Here is a 22,075-nt window from a genome sequence, read left to right as displayed (position 1 = left end):
AAAGTGTGCCGGGCGAAAGAGATGCCTAAATAAAAACGATGCTTACGACTCTCCGGCCTCGGCACGCTCCTCGGCGCGTTCTAGATCGGCCTCAACCATGGCCAATTTACGGGCAACCTGTTATAAACGATACATACATACACGATTTCTAACATGTATTCCCTTCCTCCTCTTCGGCGATCTCGCCACCTCGGAAAAATTCGGAGGCGACGAGACACTGGCGTCATAAACGCGATTGGAAGAGTTATGGGCTTAGATTCTGTCTTTATGCGCTCAAAGTCCGCTGACAAGCTCATCAAGATCTAAAGTGCGCACGATGAAATTTATCGCGCACTTTAACCACTAATGTGTAAAGTTATCGTTTCACAAAAAGGAGAATCAATGGCAACATCTTTGGCAAGAAGTATGATGTATCTTTTAAATTCATTTTGTACGATTTATAATTCGCAACAAAATTCAAATGAAAATTTTATTTATAATTTCATATGTTGATTAATGCAAGAAATATTTGAAGATATAAATATATACAAAAAATATCAAAATACATTCATGTACAATATTAGAATATGTGACATATTTTTAAAAATTATAAATAGATTTCTATTCTAAATTTTTTTCGAATTATAAATCATACTTTATACAAAAGCAGACTTTAAATATATAATATAGATTGAGAAAATTGATTACATTAATATGATTTATAAAAATTAACATACGCGCGCTTTGTTTAAAAACGTTTAAAAATTTCTGTCAAAATTCGTATTCAAATTAACACACATTTATAATAGCAGTCTAAAGTAATGTGCATCAACATGAATTTTCTTAATGGTTTTAAGCACGCCCTCAAATGAATCTCTTCTTCCAATCGAGTACGCTGTCGAAAACCGAATCAGAAATACAGCACGCAGCTCGCGTAATCACGTAAATTGCGTCGTGAGTTCTGATCGATTCGTAAAATATACGTAAGAGAGTACCGTTATGTTAGGACAAAAAATCGTCGTAGAATACGAAATTTTATCATGGCTTTCAGTAAAAATTGGATATATGTTAGCAATAACGCATCGTATACTTTTATTGTCCTCTACGATGATCTTTTATACTATGCAGCATTATTCTCCAGGGTGTCTACCCAAAGCTTGTAAAAGAATCTCTCTGGAATTCCCTGATTTTTCAGATAATTTGTTCAAAATTCCAGGTAAAATTAGAGAATTTTTAGAATTGGAACTTTTTAAAATAAGTTTTTCTTGTATGCGTTTTTTAACACTTTTTACTCATACAAAGCAAAATTAAGCCACTTAAATTTTAAATATTATTAATATTAAATTTAAAAACATACTGGAAAAAACCGAATAACACTTGTATAATATTTTCTTTTTCTATCATTAATTGTAAGAATTACAATAAAAATGTGTACTCAGCACTGTGTATTCAGTATTTTTTGCTATGACAATGAATATATAATCAAAAAGAAATATATATATTTATAATATATTTGAAACATATAATTCACACAGTCATTGGCCAATCAGATTGTCAATGTTTGCAATATAAAAATAAAATAATCAGAGAATTTTTGCAAAAATTCTCCGAGTACAGATAAAATTCCATTTTATTCCATGAGAATTCTCTAATTTTTCAAAATAAAAACAAAACATTCTCTCTGGGAATTTCAGATTCTCTAAGTTTTTCCAGGGAGTAGACACTCTGTTCTCGCACAATCATGACGCAATTAATCGCAAAATGCTTTTCCCACAAAAATTTAAAAGATTGGCACGCGCGAGTTCGATTAATTTGTTCCACGTTTTTCTCTCATTTCCTCATTTTAATTGAATAATTATTTGTTTAAGATTTATATCGATCTGACTTCTTACTCTGTGCTCGGCATAATTGCACGCGAATGATTCACACGATACTCGACAAAAAGTAATATAATCATGATTTCAAGACGATAAAAAAGATTTCATTCAACTCGTCGAGAAAATTTAAATTAGTCGTAATTGCGTTCCGATAAATTCACGGTATTTAACATTGCAAATTACAATAGAGAGAACTCGAGTATAATTAAATATTACTTAATTTATATGATAATTACTCTAAACTTTGCGAAATTTCGCCAATTTCATGACAATCATTTTGCGATAAGATTGCATCACATTTTTGCGAATAAATCGTTGCCTTATACATATATGTGCAAAAAAAGAAGATTTAATGAAGATATCGGCACACACTGGGTTGCTGTTAAAACTTGTCGTCATCTCTAAGTAAGTTTCTGTAATGGATGGACAGTTAGATCGTTAATTAAGAGGTTAAAATTGGTCATTGAGAAGGCAACTACTGAAATAAATTGGGCGATTCTTATAACAATGCAATTAGATCAACTTCTCGCACACCACGATTAGTTTTTGCACATACTATTAATCAACGATGAGTAACAAACCACATATAACGTCAGAAGGTGAAAAGGATAAATTGTGATTAAAGTTACGGTAAATTTAGAAGCCTTAGTAAAACAATCTCAGAATTAATCTCCGATAACATCAGTTTATGACGATTTAAAGATAAAATAAAATTGGCATTTCTCATGAAAATAATTCATATTGTAAAAAAAAAAGAAAAAAGTAATGCCTTCTACTTTAGATTAAATATTTAAATTATACAATTGCATTGATGAATTATTACATAACAACTACATAAATAATCTATTCTCTGAACAAATATATGTTATGCGAATGACTGGAAAAAAGTTTGAAGCTATATATCTTATCCCAAGATAATACTAGAGATAATACTGTAATCCTAAACGAGCAGGTAAACAGTAAAGCGTATCACCGTAATTTCAACGTTATCGCGATCACCACCTACCATCATAATTTTCATTATTTTGGCGCATGTTCCAAATTCGTCAATAAAGCGAAACGAGCTCTGAGCAAAAGCAGCACCGTATGATATCATCGACGCGAAGCCGCGATAAGGTAATGTGGTCTCCCGCCGTTTTATCACAACACAATTGAAGATATTTTTGTTAAATTGACGAGGTCGATCTCGCGAGTAAGCAAACGACAAACCGAGAGCACGCGATCCAACTTCCAATGACAATATATATATATATATATATCATTCCCGTTGTAGAAATTATCGGACTATCATAAACAGCGCACCTACGAACTTTGTCGTATGCGACCTTCCCTAATCTAGAAATATCTAATAACAAGAATATAGCAACAACAGGATTAAATCCTAATTATAAAACTGGCACTTGAGACATCTTGTCTTAGCTTTAACCGAAACAGAGAAAACACTTGGAAATCACAGATATCTGATTTTCGATTGAGTCGCGCTCGAAACACGTGAACACTGCATCAATCAGCATCATATGAGTATAATATCACTCTCTTTTCCTTCGCTTTTCCTTCTCGCGTGACAGATCTCTATAGATCCTCTATATACGCGGAGACAAAAAAGAACGATTTTTAAAACACTGCACTGTCACGCGACAAACACAACTCTTCTAAAAAGAACTTTTCACTTTGATTTTGCAGCCCAATATAATCACAGATCGACATTCACGAATTGCCCTTAATATTTTGACATTTCACTGCAAAACACGCCTCTTTAACTCTTTTACATTCAGCGGGAAATCTTACCGCGATAAGATTCGACTCGCATTTTATAACGCGATCGATCCCTTTCCTTTTAACAAATTATCAACGATTTAACGAACGTGAGATACGTACATCTTCATATTATATATTTCTTTTTTCGCGATAGAGACGCGTACTTATCGAACCACGGTGTTTTCGAGCACACAAAGAGAAGACAGAGAGTTACAGGGTTAGGCACTATTTTGACTATCGACTAGGAACCATCATCATCATGATGATTATCATCGTCACTGCAGCCAACACGCTTGACAGTAGTAGTCGCGGGCACGCGAACCTCATCGTATTTCTTGTCGGCTTCTTCGGCGAGGAATCTGGCCTCCTTCAGTTGATTCTCAAGGGCGTCCATGCGCTCTTCATCCGCCAAGCTGCGATTCTCAAGAATCTTGCGGGCGCTTTAAGGTGGACACATGTCGAACGAAAGAGTTTACGATTAAAAATCAATTACACAAATAAATTAAATTAAAAAATAGGTTTCTGAAGAGATCATCGAGGTATGCCCATTCTGCTCAGCTGCAATGCTGCGTCTACCTGTGAAATTTCCTGAAATGAAAGGGAGGAAAACTACCGACCGATTTGGACAGCCCTTTGTTTTTATATCGGATTATTAATAAATTGTCCAAGTGATTCGAAAGCGAAGTCTTATTTTCTTCATAAATTATTTAACAATATTTCTTTTTCATGGAGAAATATTTGAACAAGTAATAGATAAATAAATCTGCATTCGTAAAAAACAATAAAACGTGAAGTATCACTGGTTGAATGTCCTAACGATTGGTAGTTTGCCTCCGACAAGGGAAATAAAGATCCTTTGCCCCTTTTCTATTGTTCTTTGTTCGTTGATACATGACCCACCTCCTCATATTTCTTATCCGCCTCCTCTGCGATCAGTTTAGCCTGTGCTAGCTGCTGCTCCAACAAGGATACTCGGTCGTCCTCCATATTGGTGCGGTTTTCGAGGGCCTTGCGTATCCTAACGATTGATTATTTGTCGATTTTTAGAAACAAATCAATCGCGGTTGAAAGAATTATCATCGTCGTGTATAAAACGCGATTATTTTCTCTATCTTCGATCGATTTAAAATCTTTGCATTATTAAAACGTGAAAACAATATAGAGATGAATTTAATCACGAAACGTCGTATTTTCTACGTTTTCTTTTTTTTCACAACTATTTTAAATTTATTTTATTACGTTTGCATATATATATATATATATATATATATATATATATATATATATATATTAATTGAAACAATAATATGCATTTAAATTCCATGCATTTTAAAATCTTTTTTTGTGGCTTAGTAATCTATCTAACAAATGAAGACAAATGATATTAATATATCTGACACCTTGCCTTGAGAAGGTGAGAGAAAATGTATGTTGTAGCAAGAAGTGCGGAACGCGCATACGTCATTCGTTATCAACGCTGATAAGCAAGACTAGCCTTATTTTAAGCATTTACGTACTGTCGTAAAGTAATCATGATGAGTGATTAAGCTTTCAAAATTAGAAATGCATTTAATAACCATCCTTAATATTCAATATTTTTTTACGCGTTCTATATCATGTAAATATATAATAAAAGTCAGAGAAAGAGAGAGAAAGAGATTCAATTAGAAAAAATATGCGTTTCAAATTTTTCGACGTCGTAAAAATTGAATTGTAATTTTTAAGCAATAACAAGCATAAAAGTATAGACATTCAGAAATTATTATTCTCGATTGTAGAATAAAAATCAGGAAAAATGTGCTTTTTATGTAAAAAGTTAAGCGAAATTATCGTCGCGGTGGACATAACATGTACGTTACAATAAAAAGCAGATCAGGATGTGGTGTTCAAAATCCGCAGTCTCTTAAAAATGCAAAAGAAAAAAAATATCGCGACAAACTTCTTTTTAACTAACATTATTTTTTTAATTATATACAATGCAAGAATTGATATATGATTGCATATTCTAATTTCTGTAACAATTAAACACCTACTCTTGCATATATATATATATATATATATATATATATATATATATATATATATATATACATCTATCATAAATACAATAGGACGAAATTGATACAATGATTATACCCCTCTAATTTTTGCATTTATCATAATTATACACGTGTAACTGAATATTAAAAGACTACTGCGCGTTCGAGTCTATATTTGGCATGTTACTAGTCATAACGAAATTATATTGCATCGCGATTCTATAATTAAATCAAAAAAAGAATCAAGAGATTTCCATTCTTTCAGATCAACTCTTTCAATGCGACACAAAATCAATTCTCGATATTGAGTAAAATATTTTTTTATAAATAAAAAATAACGCACATATACTCAGAATTATTACAATTCCATATTAATATTCATATAAAATATATATAACAAGTTTATACAGCAAAAGTGGTATAAATTATGTACATCCAGTAACTTCTGGGAAAAAAAAGACAGAGAAAGAGAAAGATCTCTCCATATTTTTTAATATTGCAAAATTTAGTTGAAAAAAAAATTTTCATTTTTGAATCTACTATGTTATTATTAGAGTCCTATATTAGTTATTATAACATAATTATTATAACATAATAACTGCATATAATAAAAAAAAAAGTTTTATTAACACAACATTATTTATTTTAATTCTATAAAATAATAAGATAAAATTAAAACACTAAGGATACTGATTTATACCACTTTCGTATTTTATTTGTAGTTTCTTTGATAATTCATATATAACATATAAGAATGATTAAAAGCAAATTATAACAGATCTTATTCTCTGTAAATATTCTCGGCAACACTTATCGATTATTAAACAACCACATTGATCATCACCGGCTTGGTGATGACAAAAATCATTTTAAAAAATCTTATTAAATTCTAATTAATCATACATTATGTAATATTTCTATCTTACTCTTGATCATTCTTTGAAAAAATAAGAATAACTGGACTACAATGAACAATTATTCTCTAGCAATTAATTAAAATAAATATGTATTTTTATTATTATAAATTGTATCGATTATAAATAATCATTGAGACATCTTTACGCGTTTTGTTTTTAACTTTGATTTATTAGTAATATAATTGTTCATTGCAGATAATATATGGAATAATTCGAAAAAAAAATACTCGCGTTATTTTTGTGTGATGGCGGATATTTACCGTTCGCTCTCATCGGCAGCCTGCGATGCCTCCGCCAATTTGGCAGTGGCAGTGGCAAGACGCTCCTCGGATCTCTCGAGGTCCTCCTCCAGCAGCTGGATACGGCGATTCAAGGCTGCGACTTCAGATTCAGCCTGTAACACAAGAAAAAATATCCATATAAAATATTATATAAAATAAGAATTAGAAGTTTGTAATTCACATATATGCATATGTATATTACACTTGTACATTAGATATAATACAAAAATTTTAATATCGTTAATTGATATTAATATTTCATTATTAATGAAATTATATTAATATTAGTATGCATGATATTAAAATTGTTGATAGTTATTCGATACTAAATATATATATATATATATATATATATATATATATATATATATATATATTTAACGCAATATTTAATGAGATATCTATAGATTATTAAATAAATAATATAAATTTTAAAATATGTAAAAGAAAGCTTTCTAAATCGAGATACGATGTGCCCTAACGAATTTGTATGAAGTAAGATGAAACGGCTGATCCCTTATTATTCTCCGTGGTCTACTGGCACAACATTGCAATTAGGCGTATGTCGATGCCGAATTAGGAACGATTTGAATTCAATCTAATGCCATAACGCGGCAAGAAAGCGTGATCAAAGCTTGTCGCAACAAAGCGCTCAGTTGGAGATCGTCGGGATCTCTATGTGCATATCAATATCCTTGCGTGCTGCATCAAGAGTTGATTCAAACAGATCATTATCGCATATACATCATCGATTTTGATGAAAATACATGTTGCTTCGCTGCTCGAATAGTGAGATATTTCGAAGTTTTATCCGAGATAAATATTTTTAGACCTTAGATTAATCAAGTATGAATTTTTTATATAAATGATAATATTATTAAAATAATTATGGAAATTATATAAAATTACATACCGATGTGAAGTTAGCACCGCATTTTCAAAAATCGAAAGTTTTATAGAAAATTATTGAATCAATTAGAAAATTTTTGACATTTCTCATGCTTAAAAATAATTAAAGATTACATAATAAATAAATTAATAATAATAAAATAATAATAAATAAAAATAATAAAATAAAAGTAAAATAAAATTTTTATTGTTAGTTATTAAACGCTATATATAATTAAACGCTAATTCAAATATATTATTGTTCGTAAAAAAAAAGTAGACATCAATTATTAATTAGCTGATCTCTATACGTTTTCAATTGTAAATTCTTACGCATATGTGTACTAAAATATGAACATAAATTTATTAAAATGTTAGAATTCTGGGAAGAGCTAATTTTAGTCGTAATTATTTGCAGAAAAATTAATCGATAATTTATTGGCAGAATTGTATGAGATTAAGCGAAGCGTACGATTGTCACGGATGTAAATTACTTAACGGTCGATTACACGTGTATCCGCGTACACAATTCGAGACCCTTGTCCTCATTAGCTGCACCTGTTTACGATTGTGCGTTCAGTAAATGGCCCTAATTCATCCCGCACGCAGGGAACATGCGTCCGTTTACAACGTAACTTTTATTAGGCATGAACTTTGTATTCATGGATTTTGGCGCACCTATGTATGTTTTTATGGGGATAATGTCAGCAAATTGAGATAACAACGATTGTGTGTAACGTAACCAATTAATTGTAACCGCGACAATATCAGGAACTATAGAACTATTTGGGGTGCAAATAGAACTCTCTATAAAACTTTCGATTTTTGAAAATGCGGTGCTAACTTCACACCGGCTGACATTATAAATCGTAGAACAAAAAAATAATCCTGCTTGCCAGCAAAAGATATTTCCAGCACATATAGGCAGAATATGTTAACAAACATAATAGACAATCATAAAATAAAATAAAATATAAGTGTGCAATATGAAAATTGTTCTCTCAATTTCGCTATTTTTTTTTTTTTTGTGAAATTGCATCATATCACGAAATGTATCTATATAACATTTATATAGATTATTTATTCATTAATATAGATTATTATTCAATAATTTTTCAATAATATAGATTATTATTCAATAATTTTTCAATAATATAGATTATTATTCAATAATTTTTCAATAATATAGATTATTATTCAAGGGGCATTTTGCTCGTTATCGTTGAACTTGAATTCAATTGAGCTCAACAATTGTAAAATCTGGCCGGCAGCGCTCTTACCACCATATTATTTTACGATCGATCGTACGTGCACGCAACGTTGCGTACGCTTTTGTGTGACGTTCCTTTACTGATGCGACGCGAATTTTGTATTCGAAGGAAACCGACACGCCTACTCGCACTTGTACCGAACGAACAGGTCATCAACATCGGTGGCAATGTTGGTAAGTATGCCAAACTTCCGCTTTGTCCGACCCTTTCTCATGAGGTTCCCTGTAGTCATTAAATTCGTCCTACAGTTCGATCGATATTGATAAGAATTTTATGAAATGTATTTTTGTCAGATCTGAGAAAGTTCGGATTATATTTATATTGATATTATATCTATATTGATACTTCATCGATATAAAGATACAATTTCGCGAAGAAATAAAAGATAGGATGTTTAAAAAAAAAAATGATGAAATCAAAGTGGCAAAGAAAAATAGGCTCCATAAATATGAATCATCACATAAACAAATTTATTAAAATGTATAAGCTAAAGAATAAAAGAATAAAAGAAAACCTCTTTTTATTTCTCTTGAAGTGAAGAGTGATTTATCCAAAATCATTTTTAGCAACTAAACATTGGAAGCTCCAGATAAAAATTTCACTACAATTTTCTGACTTTGTTTTTTCTGCGTACAAGTATCATGAAAATAATCTAAGTTTAAAAAAAAAAATCGATAGTATAATATTTTGTATCGCCCGCATGAGAGATATCTATTAAGTATACATGATTGACATTCATTTGTAAATAAATTCGCTCAAGGCATAGACATATAAATATTTCTATGTTTATGATTCAAGGCGTCGCCAGAAGTGTCGAGAAAAATAGAGGGGTGAGAGTGGGGAGAGAAACTCTGTCGACACTCTGTTATGTAAACTTCTTGAGTTTCAGATAAAGATCCGATACACGCACATGCACACACACACACATGCACACACACACACACACACACACACATACTGTCACTCCGAATCCCCTATACATCGGATCATCTGTTTGTCAATGTGCGAGCAGTAAGACCAATAAGTCTTCCCTTATCGCGTCTTTATATTATCTAGTCTCTATAAGCATGTATAAATCCGTAAATTAAGTCAACTGGCGATATACGATGCATCGCTCGAGTTATCATTGTATTTTGTTGGAATCGCGAAAAAAAATCGCGATGTGTTGCAACAGTACACTTCATCGCTCAATAACAAAAGCTTATTAGTACGGCTTGAGCGAACCTCTATCTCCATTGGCCTTTAAAACGCCGCATTATTGAAGTGCACTCTGTCGTGAATGCACGTTGGAATTTTGCGATGCATTTTCGCTTCTACGCTGGAAAATAAAATGCATTATCATTTCCGCGCATGCGTTATATGTATTGCATTTTTCAAGAAATATAGCTTTGCTGCAGTCTTTATACATATATAAATATATATATATATATATATATATATATATATATATATATATATATATCGCGGAAAAGAATTTTAATTATTTTCATTTAATTATCTAAATATTTACGTCAAATATATTATCTTAATTATCTTAATGGAGCTCATATGACACTTATATGATAAATTTAATATGAGATTGTAAATATTTGTTCGTAAAGTCAAAATAATTAAAAAGATTGTGCGTGTGTGTGTGAAATCTAGTAAAAGATACAATGGTCAACTTATTGGCAAGCACAATATATATAGCATGAATTGATATGTACGAGTGACTTATAATCTTCCGTAATTAATGACATAACGAATGCACGCAGTTTCCATGAGCTTGATTCAAACTTTCAATTAGAATACGATAGATGGTTATTCTACATGACAGGATATTGAAACGATCGATATATATATATATATATATATATATATATATATATATATATATATATAAAGCTTCTTTGATATGCTCTGATGTCAGAATAAAAATGTACATTCTGAATGGTAGACTTGATATACAATATTTGCATTCTATGTAAGTACTTGTGAAATTTGTTTTAAAACAAAATAATATTTTAATTTAAAGTAAAGAAATGTGAAGCAATATATAATTGATGCAATTCGTGTTGAAAAAAAAAATATAATTATATTCACAATATCTCTATTTTAAATTGACATTAGAGTCTGCGGAATATCAATATTTAGTGGTAAACAATATTCTTTCAGACAGGATATGTGATATTATTAGAAAAATGTAAAATGTGTTTAGTAGTACATAATTTTGAAAAAAAAATTATATACTATATAATAATTAATATGTGATATTATTAGAAAAATGTAAAATGTATCCAGTAGTACATGATTTTGAAAAAAATCATATAACATCACCTAAATTAATTTTAAAAATATTTTGAAATGAATTGATTTGTGGCGTGAGAACGCGTGACACATCAATTTTACAAACAAAGAGCAAATTCTACTTTTATGACTCACTGTACATTTCACTGAATTTACATATAACTGTGTATCATTGTACCAAATTACCGTCTAGCCTTTGAATCGTCCGATCCATAATAGTTCTAGGAAATACTTTATTATGATATGAAAAAATCTGTTTCTCACCGCATATTAAACAATGTTTAAATATTTAATATAAAAAAAAATTCTCTTGTATGAACTATCAGCTTTACCTTATATAAATCAATTTAAATATAAATTAACAATTTTAAAACCTTATATAAATCAAAATATCTCAGAATTTTGTTTAACACTTTCTTCATATACATATATATACACACATTCTTCAATTATAAAAAAGCCTGAAAGTATTGCAAAAAAAGCATAAGCCAAACGCTTTCTTAAATAGCTACTTCAGCATATATCTTAACACTTTGCAATGTCGACTAAACATATCGCATTTATACTTGTTGTTAAGCGCGTTTTTGCAGATCAACCAATCATAATGTTGACCGTGTTCGCGTATTTTAGCAAAGTACGCGCATAAAATCGCTACTTGCCAGTGAAAAAGATACGAGAAACGACCAAGATTGTTTGATATTTTGAAAATGCGGTGCTAACTTCACACCGGTCAAGATTATAGTGTAAATCCGTTAAATCGAGGCTGATAGACGCTCACCGGGAGGCTTCGGCTCGCCTCACTTGGGCACACTTTGCCACGTAGCGTGTGTTTTACGCATGTTGGCGTAGCCGCGAATGAGCAAAGTGACTTAATCCGCTGTAACTTCCAAGCCCTTCCCTGTAATGATCTCATCTTCTCGCCACGAAAAATTCTCGACGATGTGAGCGACGATTATATCGATGATGCAATCATTGTAAATATATTGCAAAATATACTTAATGTTTTAATGTTTCTCACGTGGATTGAAAACTTTATTACATATTTTTCTTGCAATTGTTAGATGTAATTTTCCTATACATTCACTTGTTGAGAGAGCAATGCTTTTCAATTTTTCACATGAATAATTAAGTAATAATGCAATAAAGCATTTTTTATAATATACTTATCGAATGAGAGAAAAAGTATGAACAAAAATATATCTCTTCACGCGTACGAGTTCAGCGTTCAAAAAAAAAAGAAGCTTCCTGGAAACTTCACAACAGACAATTATCTAAATATATGATAGATATGTTGCATTAAAATATAATCTAACGAATTAGTGCCTAGCAAGATCATCTGAAAAATTTTAAATCGAGTTGATATAATTTTATAATGTTTACAAATATAAACCGCATATGTGTGCGTGTGTATATGTGCGTATATCATTAAATTTATATTTGCGGGTGTATCGCAAATAAACAAGAGCTTCAGAAAAAAATAAATATTTCACACTTAGAAAATGTGATAATATTTAAATATGGATTTAAAACGCTACATATTATATTTTCTCGTGCGGTTAATTAATATCTAAATTACAACATACGTTGCTTTAGAAAGCTATGGCTCACATTTATGTAAAATACCGAAGGTTTAATACCGGTCATTATATCTAATGGAATCTGAGGTTTAACGATCAATTATTCTATATTAATCTATTCATGATAGAATATTGCAAATAGAATTCATTAAAGATATGTTCAAAGTTTCTTTGAGATATCTCGCAAGTTTGTTTACGACCCGATATCGTCGGCGCTTATCTGCATTATCGCGTAATTTTCCTCCGTATAATGTGTAATAATCAATATTATATGTAAAAGTGAAAATTTGCAGAAAAATATTATCTAAAATTATTAATAATATACCATTAATATAGAAGACGCTTTTCGCATTTCGCTTGTAAAAATAATATCCTACCACCAAATAATTTCATCATTTACGCCTTGGCGTGATTTTAAATATTATGTTAATAAAATCAAGCTAATTCTAAAACTAATTCAATTATACAATTAAATAAATTTTGGATATACATTTCTTCAGATCTAATGAAATAAAAAATTTGCTATAGTAAATTCTAGAGAAATAAATTATTACCAGATTTCTCTTTGGCTATAAATATTTAATATCTCATTACAGATTTAAAGAATTGCATTCAGCTATTTATATGCATACTTTAATAAGTGAAGAAAAAATTTTCCATTTTAATGAAAGGATAATATCTCATTCAGGTATAATTAATAATTATTTTAATTCGAGAGATGTTTACCATAATTGAAAATATTCGACGTAGCTTTCATGAGAGAAAGATCATTTATCAAATGAATAAATCATAGTTTCGCGACGAGAGAAAATTTCGATGAAGTTCTGCCTAAATCAATCATCAGATATCTAGAAAAAGCCCAAAAATTGTTCGCACGCGGATATCAGTTTCAGGATGTTTACTCAAATCTTGTAAAAACATTACCCGATCTTCTAAATATTTTTGTTTAAAATTCCAGGTTAAGAAAATATTTTAAAGATTTTTTGGTGCATTATCCTAAAATAAGTTTTTTTATTGTCCGCATTTCCTATTGTTTTTCCATTCACATGTAAGAAAAACACAAAACATTTAAGTTTCCAGTGCTAGATTAAATGTACTGAAAAAAAAAGTGAATAACTATTGTTAAAATAAAAATTTTTAATTTGTATAACATTTTCATTTTTTATAACTAAAAATTAAGATAAAGAATATGTACTGCATATTCAATATTTTATTAAGACTCTGAATATATATAAACAGAGATAGATATATACTTATAATATATTTTAAACACAATTCATAATTTGACAGATTGTCTACTGCTTATAATAAGAGCAAAATTATAAAAGAAAGAATTTTCTTTTAATTGCTTGGGTCTCAATAAAATTCCCCGACAATTCCAGGCTTTTCCCAGGAAATAGACAGTCTGAGTTTGCTCGATTAAATGAACCGCGTCGACGAGCGCGAGCAGCTCGACAGTGATCGATCCCGGTCGCAATCAGGCTCTCCTTGCTTGACAATATTTTGCAGAAATCGCAGGGGGATTCTCTCCGTCCGCGTATCGCGAAGGGCGCGCGCGTTGGCTTCCACAAGCCGGTCCTCGAGTCGATGTATGAAGAATGTCTCGAGCGGGAGTCGGCGTGCGCTCTCGACTTCTCTCCCTCCCGTTTGCCTCCCGCATTCGCCCCTGCCTGACAACGACGTGCCTGACACTCGCGATCGATTCTATAGCCGCCGCGAACGCCGGCTTTCGGCCTTTCGCACGGATTCTTTGCGTGATCGATGAACGAGGACTCGGAAACGGGAGCGAATCGCGAGGATCGTAAGAGAATAATTGGAAATTCGCGAGGATCATGTGCGTGCGGAGGATTCATTTATTTTAATATATTTTCGTATAAATAAAAAAAATAATAAAAATTTCTCTTTTAACGAGCTCCTGCTTCGAAAATTATTGCCTCTGTTATCATCCACAACCTGTCGCAACGGTGGCCTTCGTATCGCCATGTCGATATTGCCGAAATCTATATTGATATCTCGCGCGAAGTGCCGAGATATTATCAAGAGACTAGGAGGCGGGGAGAAAGGGAGAGGGAAAGAACGGCAGAGAGGAGATACAGAGAGAGAGAGAGAGAGAGAGAGAGAGAGAACGATCGCGAAGGGAGCGTTGGATGCTTTCCGAGGGTCGGTGCTCGCGGACAAGAGGACACCGAAAAGAACATGATTTCTCTTCATTCACTCACTTCCTCGCGACGCATCACTTCCACCTGCAGCCGCCTCTGGTACTCCTCGCACTCGTCCTTGTACTTCTCCATTTCTTCCTTCGTTTGTCTCATCTTCTTCTTGAGCACGTCGAGGAGAGTGCCCTGCACTTGCGCCGACATGCTGACCAGTAGAGGATCCCGCGCGATATCACGTTAAAACGTCGCGAAATCAAATTTCGCGAGAGAAAGAGAGACAGAGAGAGAGAGAGAGAGAGATAGAACACCGCACACACGAATACTCGGGCGACAGCGAGCCGGTCCTCCCGTTGGAATTCCACCGCTCGTTCCCACACGAATTCGGCAGGAAAGAAGAGAACTAATGCCCGGCGTGGACGAGAACGGATATGTCGTGTGTGTCGCGAATGTGCGAGATGACCGGCCGCGCGTGCGATACAGGTAGAATGTTACGTGTAGGGGCACCGGAGCTGTCGTGCACTGACAACGACGACAACCACTGACTGCTGCTGCGGCCGCCGTTGTTGACTGGAGCGCAAGATGGCCGCGACCGGTCGAGGCGCGCACGCGCGTCGCGTCGCGTCCTTTCGTGCGCCAAGTAGTCCCTCCGGCGGGCCTTAATAAGGGCGGAGATCGCTGCGCGGTACGGTGGTACATCATTTTTTTCCCTCTGCTCTTTCGAACGCGAGTTCCGCGTACGCGCGACGATGAAGCCCGCAGAGCAGACACCGATGACGGTGGCAGGTGGCATCGCGGCCGCCGCGAGATGGAGCGTCGTCGCGTGGTCCCCCGCGCGACCGCGCGACGAGCCGCAGATCGCGGGGCGCACGCGCACGCGAGTGCCCGGGTATCGCTACGCCGATCGACGTGTCGCCGCGCGCAGAGCCCCGGAAATACCGCGCCCGTGGCGAGCGCGCCCAGCCGTTCGAATCGCCTCGGACCTGACAACAATTCGTACGCTGTCTCGAAGCATCCTCTCCCCTCCCGTCTTAATACCTCCCTCTCTCTTTCTCTCTCCTTCTCGAAGGGAGTGCTTATTTCGTGACCAACGTTTTTTCAACGACCGAGAGGTGAGAGCAGCCTTGTCACACTGGGATCGATAATTATGGAAAGTAATTGTTGCGCGGTCGAATCGGCTTTTTAAATAGAATCTCCGATACGTTGGTCATTGTCCTCGCTATGATGGTATGTGTATGTATATGTGTGTTGTCTCTTTAAAAAAAGAATAAAGTATTTTAAGGGGATTTAACATGCCAAAATAAATTAAAAAGTCTTAAACATGGGTCCGCAAATAAATCGTTTTTGAGATATTTGCAATATCTCATAATTTAATTTATTTATTCATAATTTAACTTAAGTTACTTACATTTGCAATAAAATATCGTGTATGTACAAGAAGCGCCACAATCAGAATGAATTGAAATGTGTTTGAAAAAGCACGACATTCTTTTTTGCGGAAATACAAGGTCTAAATGATAGTCATTTCGAGCATCATTTTTAATAAGATAAGATTAACACCAGCTGTTATTTCTTTACATACATTATAATAAAAAGGAAAATTTAAAACAAAAAACAAAAATTATAAAAATATAAAAAAATACAAATATTAAAAAAATTAAATTAAAAATAAAAAAATAAAATAATATCAAAAATAAAATTAAAAATAAAATAAAAAAAAATTAAAATATAAAAAAACGACTCATTTGCGGACCCATATTTATTAAAATTTTTCGACTTGTTTTCAAGCATACTAAATCCCCTTAAAATATTTTAGCTTTCTTTTACACTGTAATAAAATTACAATGTAAGATATTAGAAAAAAATGTTGGTTTCGATAATAAATTTTTTATAACTATGCGATTAACTTCAACAAATGTTTCTCTGTTGATTTGTAAGGATTAAATAATCCTGCCATTAATAATTGTAGTAACTGCTTTTCTTTTACTCACACTATAATTAAATAATTAGAGATATATTCTATTAAATATTATATAAGATAAAATTTGTAATTTCTTATATAGGTACTTATGCACGATTATTATTCACGGTTTACGCGTAGTATTCTAAAAAAAAAAAATTATTTTATTTTGGAAAAGTAAAAATATAAATTCAGTGCAAATATATTTTGAAATAATTTAGTTGGCTAAATAATCCAATTATATCTTTACTTTACGTCGAATCCTCTTATAGATTAGATTTCAATATATTTTTCGATCAATTTGACACTGAAAAAAAAAATGTTAACTTGACTAAATTCTTGACTAAGTTCAACTAATTAACATTTTTTAAATATTTAAGTATTTAAATCCAATATACATTATGTTAGATTTAATATGTATATTTGATTTAAATATTTCAATTTAAAAAATGGTAATCAGTTGAACGGATTTAGTCAAGTTAAACTTCTTTTTTCTCAGTGGAGAAATGTATCGCTTCATGCTTGAAACGAAAAATTCAAATATTTGTACTTTAAGTATTGCAAGCTTCCCAGTATAAAGAGACAGTCTCTAATCAGATTGCATGGTCCAATATATCGCGCGTCACTCGCGTATAACATATTGACACGTGTAACACATTCTACAATGAATGCCTTTTATAAAGCGGTTTTCACAGGACTATTTATAAGTCTTTAGAAATTATAACACGATCATTCCATCCTTCCAGTAACACACAATTGTAGTTCATAGGTTGCGTTACCACCTCGCGTAAAAACGCTTCATGTATTCAGTACATGACACTTTGCGTGATGACATGTAAATTATACGCATTCCTTCACATAACGGCGTTATTAAAACACTTTCATGTCTACACATTAGATGCAATTTATAATATATATACATATATATATATATATATATATATATATATATATATATACATACATACATACATACATACATATACATATATTTACTCATACACATGTATTTATGTGTATAGTATGATTTCTTTACTATAGTTTAATATAATGATAAAGAAATGACAGATGAATAAAACTAACGTCGTAGGAAAGTTACTACTAGATAATTCCAAAGGTTATTTTCGTACTTTTGAATCACGTGTTACAAAATTACGAAACAAAATATAAATAAATGATAATATAATTGCTACACAAATTCATTTCAAAAATAGGATTTAAATGGATAAAATTTAGATAGAACACGACTGATCTTTTAATAACCTTTCTTTTTAAATTTTTGCATAAGAACTAATTTGAATTGTCATTGTTATTTTTGAATGCTAACTAAAAATAAACACTTAATAATTATTATTAAAATTTAAAAAAATTAAAAAATATAAAAAATATAAATTAAATTATAAATTAAAAATATAAAAATTTAAAAAAATTTAAAAAAAATTTTAAAAAATATTTATTAAAGAATGTTCGCACTGATTTTTAAAAATGATCAAAATATAAAGGCAATATATAAGGCAAGTCGCAAAGCATATGTTGCAAAAATATACTTGTATCTCAAAATTAATGTCCTATATATATGTCCTTAATTCATATCAATTCTAATTTATGCACTCGGCACTACGACGTATCTCATGTATTTTGGTTAAACTGAATGTGATGCAAACGTCACTGTAGAATTACGTCATTGTAGAAATATGCGAAATGCATATTTAACGATTTAAATTTTTTTCAGCTATTTAACGATAAGCGTTACTGATGTCCACATAATACATTGAAATGGAATGTACAAGGATGACCGTATTACTAGAATTCCAATTGCAACTTTTGCTATTGTATTTATTATACATAATTGCCAGTTTCCACAATATGCGGTATCAATGTAACGAATAACGTATATTATGTCGAAACCTTATTGTACCGTTCTAATTCTGCGTAATTCTATATAAAGCTCAATTTGTGATGTATCGTTGATCTTTAATTGAAGTCGCAACATGCACGCGATCGTAATTAATAATTAATATTTGTTATCGCGAATTATATTTTCGATAAATTTCGCTTAATTTAGCTTAGATTAATTCCAATTAATTTTTCAATTTTATATAATTCCTACAATATCTTACATATTTTGATAAAAAAATTAAATCTTCTCTTAAAAAAAAAAATATATAAGAATTCTGTATAATTATAATGTATAAAATAATTTTTATCTTTCTGTACGATTTACGAAGTTGCTTTTCTTGAAGATTTTCAATTTGTTGCTTTCATGTTAAATAATTCCACATATTACCATACATGTAATTACTTTCATAATTCTTACTAATTAATGGAGATTATTACCTTTATACGATCTTTTTCGTTTTAATTGAAATTGAATTGCGTCTCTACATAACATTTTTTGTTATCATTTTGCGAGGATATCCGCGAAATCGAATTAATCCAATAATATTTAATTAATATTCATTTCATATAATTTCACATAAACAAATATTTTATTCGACGCATTGTGTTAATTCCGGTTGTAAACTATTAATGCAAGAATCCAACAAGGAATGTGTGTTCACATCTGTTTCTTGAGTATTCCACTTGGCATTGATCCAATTATGTTGCGTGCGAAAAAATTATAGTCTGTTCTTTCCAGTTGCTTTCCTCCTCCTTCTTTTAACTTGTAAAGCAAACAATTTATAAATATGCAGCTGAAAGGAACAGACCTGTACAGCAATTCGCAAAACATTGCATGATCGCGCACGTCATCTTGGCTTTCACCTGACGAAGAAAGAATTCATTTATTGTGAACCGTGCACATCGATCGTAGATGGTAGCGTGTCGAAATAGCGAGAAATCGCGGAATGCGGCGATCAAAGCCGATAAGAGAACCAGGAATAGCAATGAAAAAGAGCTGCAAAGATTATCGCGGGACAAAGTCAAGTGAAATTAGCGCGCGTTCCAAATTTCCACGTCAAGCATGGGGATAAACGGATGTTTTCGATTCACTGATGTATCTTTGAATACTGACTTTGACTATTTTTTTATCCTTTAATGCGATGTTCTAAGGCATGACTCCTCGAATAACGGGCCGCATCGTCAGAGGGATTCCTTGAAAGATATACGAGGGAAGTTTCAAAAATAGAGTATACTAACGTTGCCGCTAATAAACTGAAAGGCGCATCCTCAACCAACTCACATCTCAGTAGCAAATCTTAAACGTTTTATTGTTACTGTATATTTTGAGATTATTACTTTTATTTTTGAAAATGCCTATTGATTGAAAAGTAGATCCGTCAAGTATACAAACGCGTGTAGAATTCGATTATGTTGATAGTTGCATGATTTTCTCTGTGGAAATTGGCAGAAGATATTCGGTTGAAACGTGTCAGAATTTTTATTCAGTTATTCTGTTGAAAAAATACGTGAAGCTATGCTAAAAGTATATTAACTGAGAAGAAAGAAAATGGGATTGAAATACAAGGAGATTTCTATCTGTTTGAAAAGTTTTTTTTTTTTTTTTTTTTTTTAAAGAACTCTATTATACAAAAAACTTTCCAAACAGGTAGAAATCTGAGGGTACAAAGTCGAAGTGCGTGATGTGTCCAAAAATGTCCTAATTTATCTTCTAAATGACTACGTATTTTTCCAACAGTGAGAGAAATTGCATTATCATGCAGAGAAGTTCGACGCTCTTAAAAAATTTTGTCAGTGATGAAGATGTGAAAAATGATGCATGAAATTGGCTTACAAACTTGAACACGAATACAGAAGATATAGTTAGAATAAATTTTTGCATTTTTCACGCTTTTATATCCAAATAAAACGCGGTTAGCATTCAATGATATATATATATATATATATATATATATATATATATATATATATATGTATATATATTTACATTCTCAAGAAATAAAATATAATAATAATCTCGGTATCCTAAAATAAAAAAAAATAATAAAAATAATAAAAAATAATAAAAAATAATAAAACAATAATCTTAGCAGCCAATTTTAACTAATTTGAAAAAAAGAAATATATGAGCAGATACAAATACTGATTTTTGCTCGCGGAATGTGAAAGAGAGTCGCCGTATGTTCGATATTCTTGAGATCGCGTGGGCGTTTTGCACTAGAGCTGATTTTCAACGGTGCGTTTTCGAGGCTCGCATATAACGTGCCGGATTTATTCACAGACACAGACTCCGCGAGAGCTTACGCAATCCGATCTCGTAGTTCCGAATAAAAGTCTCGCTGGATCACGGCCGTAATGTATTTTTAGAATGTTGACGAATTGCGTGTTGGATTGTACAGGCGCGCCGAGCTTGTATGTAAAAGGGCGGGGCCCCCCCAAAAAAAAGGAGCAACGGAAGCATAGTCGAGAGGAACATCCCGTAGGGGATCGTGGGTTCCCATTATCCGATGACGGCGATCAGTAAGAAGCGTCAATCATCGTCGAGACTTTATTTAACAGGATATTTTCGGCAAGAGAATAAAGACAGATTATTAGAATAAATTTGTTTGTTGTTTAAATCCTCGCGAGAAAAAATACAAAGCTCGTTGATGAACCTTATAGTCAAGACGCAAAATATCTCTCGATAAAGACTCACGTAAACATTATAAATAAAAAGATCTTCTTTTTCTCTCCTCTTTACCGTTATTTTTTTTTCTTGACTGGTTTTATGCACTATAAGTAAGATTAGTGTCGCGATCCCGGATGGCATCGAAGCATCATATGATACCTGTCAGTATCCTATGATTCGATATACCGTAATGCGGTGTAGCCCATTATATGCGGTTGATATGCTTTAATGCAGTTATTGACGCAAGCGAGAGATATTTTTGTTCTGGCTTTTTTCAATTTCAGTTATTATTAGATACTTTATATTCTTCTAGAATCAAAGATAGATGATGATCTGTCCTCTTTTTGAGAGAAACTTATATGATTAGAGAAAAGTTGATAAAATTCAAGAGAGTTTTCCTGATATCAAGTACAATTTCCAAAAAGACATTTCTAAGAAAATGGATCGAATGAAATTTGCCTCAATTAATTATTCATATACATGTATAATATATTCTTTGATAATTGTTAATAATGTTTAATA

At 32.1% G+C, this 22,075-nt stretch overlaps 1 protein-coding gene across 17 annotated transcripts in view; it reads right to left on the bottom strand.

Annotated features, from left to right (window-relative positions):
• LOC126857895 (tropomyosin Per a 7.0102) overlaps positions 1-22,075 on the bottom strand; it is a 42,750-nt gene that overhangs the window by 11,447 nt on the left and 9,228 nt on the right. For 9 of the 17 annotated variants that reach the window (XM_050607762.1, XM_050607767.1, XM_050607764.1 and 6 more), the window contains 3 exons: positions 6,831-6,964; positions 3,937-4,054; positions 47-117 (listed from right to left, as the gene is read on the bottom strand). In XM_050607762.1, coding sequence (XP_050463719.1) covers positions 47-117; positions 3,937-4,054; positions 6,831-6,964 — 323 coding nt within the window. Of the gene's footprint in view, positions 1-46; positions 118-3,936; positions 4,055-4,514; positions 4,633-6,830; positions 6,965-15,092; positions 16,281-22,075 lie in introns of those variants that run through there. The other 8 variants (XM_050607766.1, XM_050607765.1, XM_050607758.1 and 5 more) reach the window with 5 other exon arrangements.

The sequence above is a fragment of the Cataglyphis hispanica genome, chromosome 23 (genome assembly GCF_021464435.1).
Source record: "Cataglyphis hispanica isolate Lineage 1 chromosome 23, ULB_Chis1_1.0, whole genome shotgun sequence".
NCBI lineage: Eukaryota > Metazoa > Arthropoda > Insecta > Hymenoptera > Formicidae > Cataglyphis > Cataglyphis hispanica.
The sequence above is the reverse complement of the archived record's forward strand: the minus strand, read 5'-3'. Positions and strand labels throughout refer to the sequence as shown.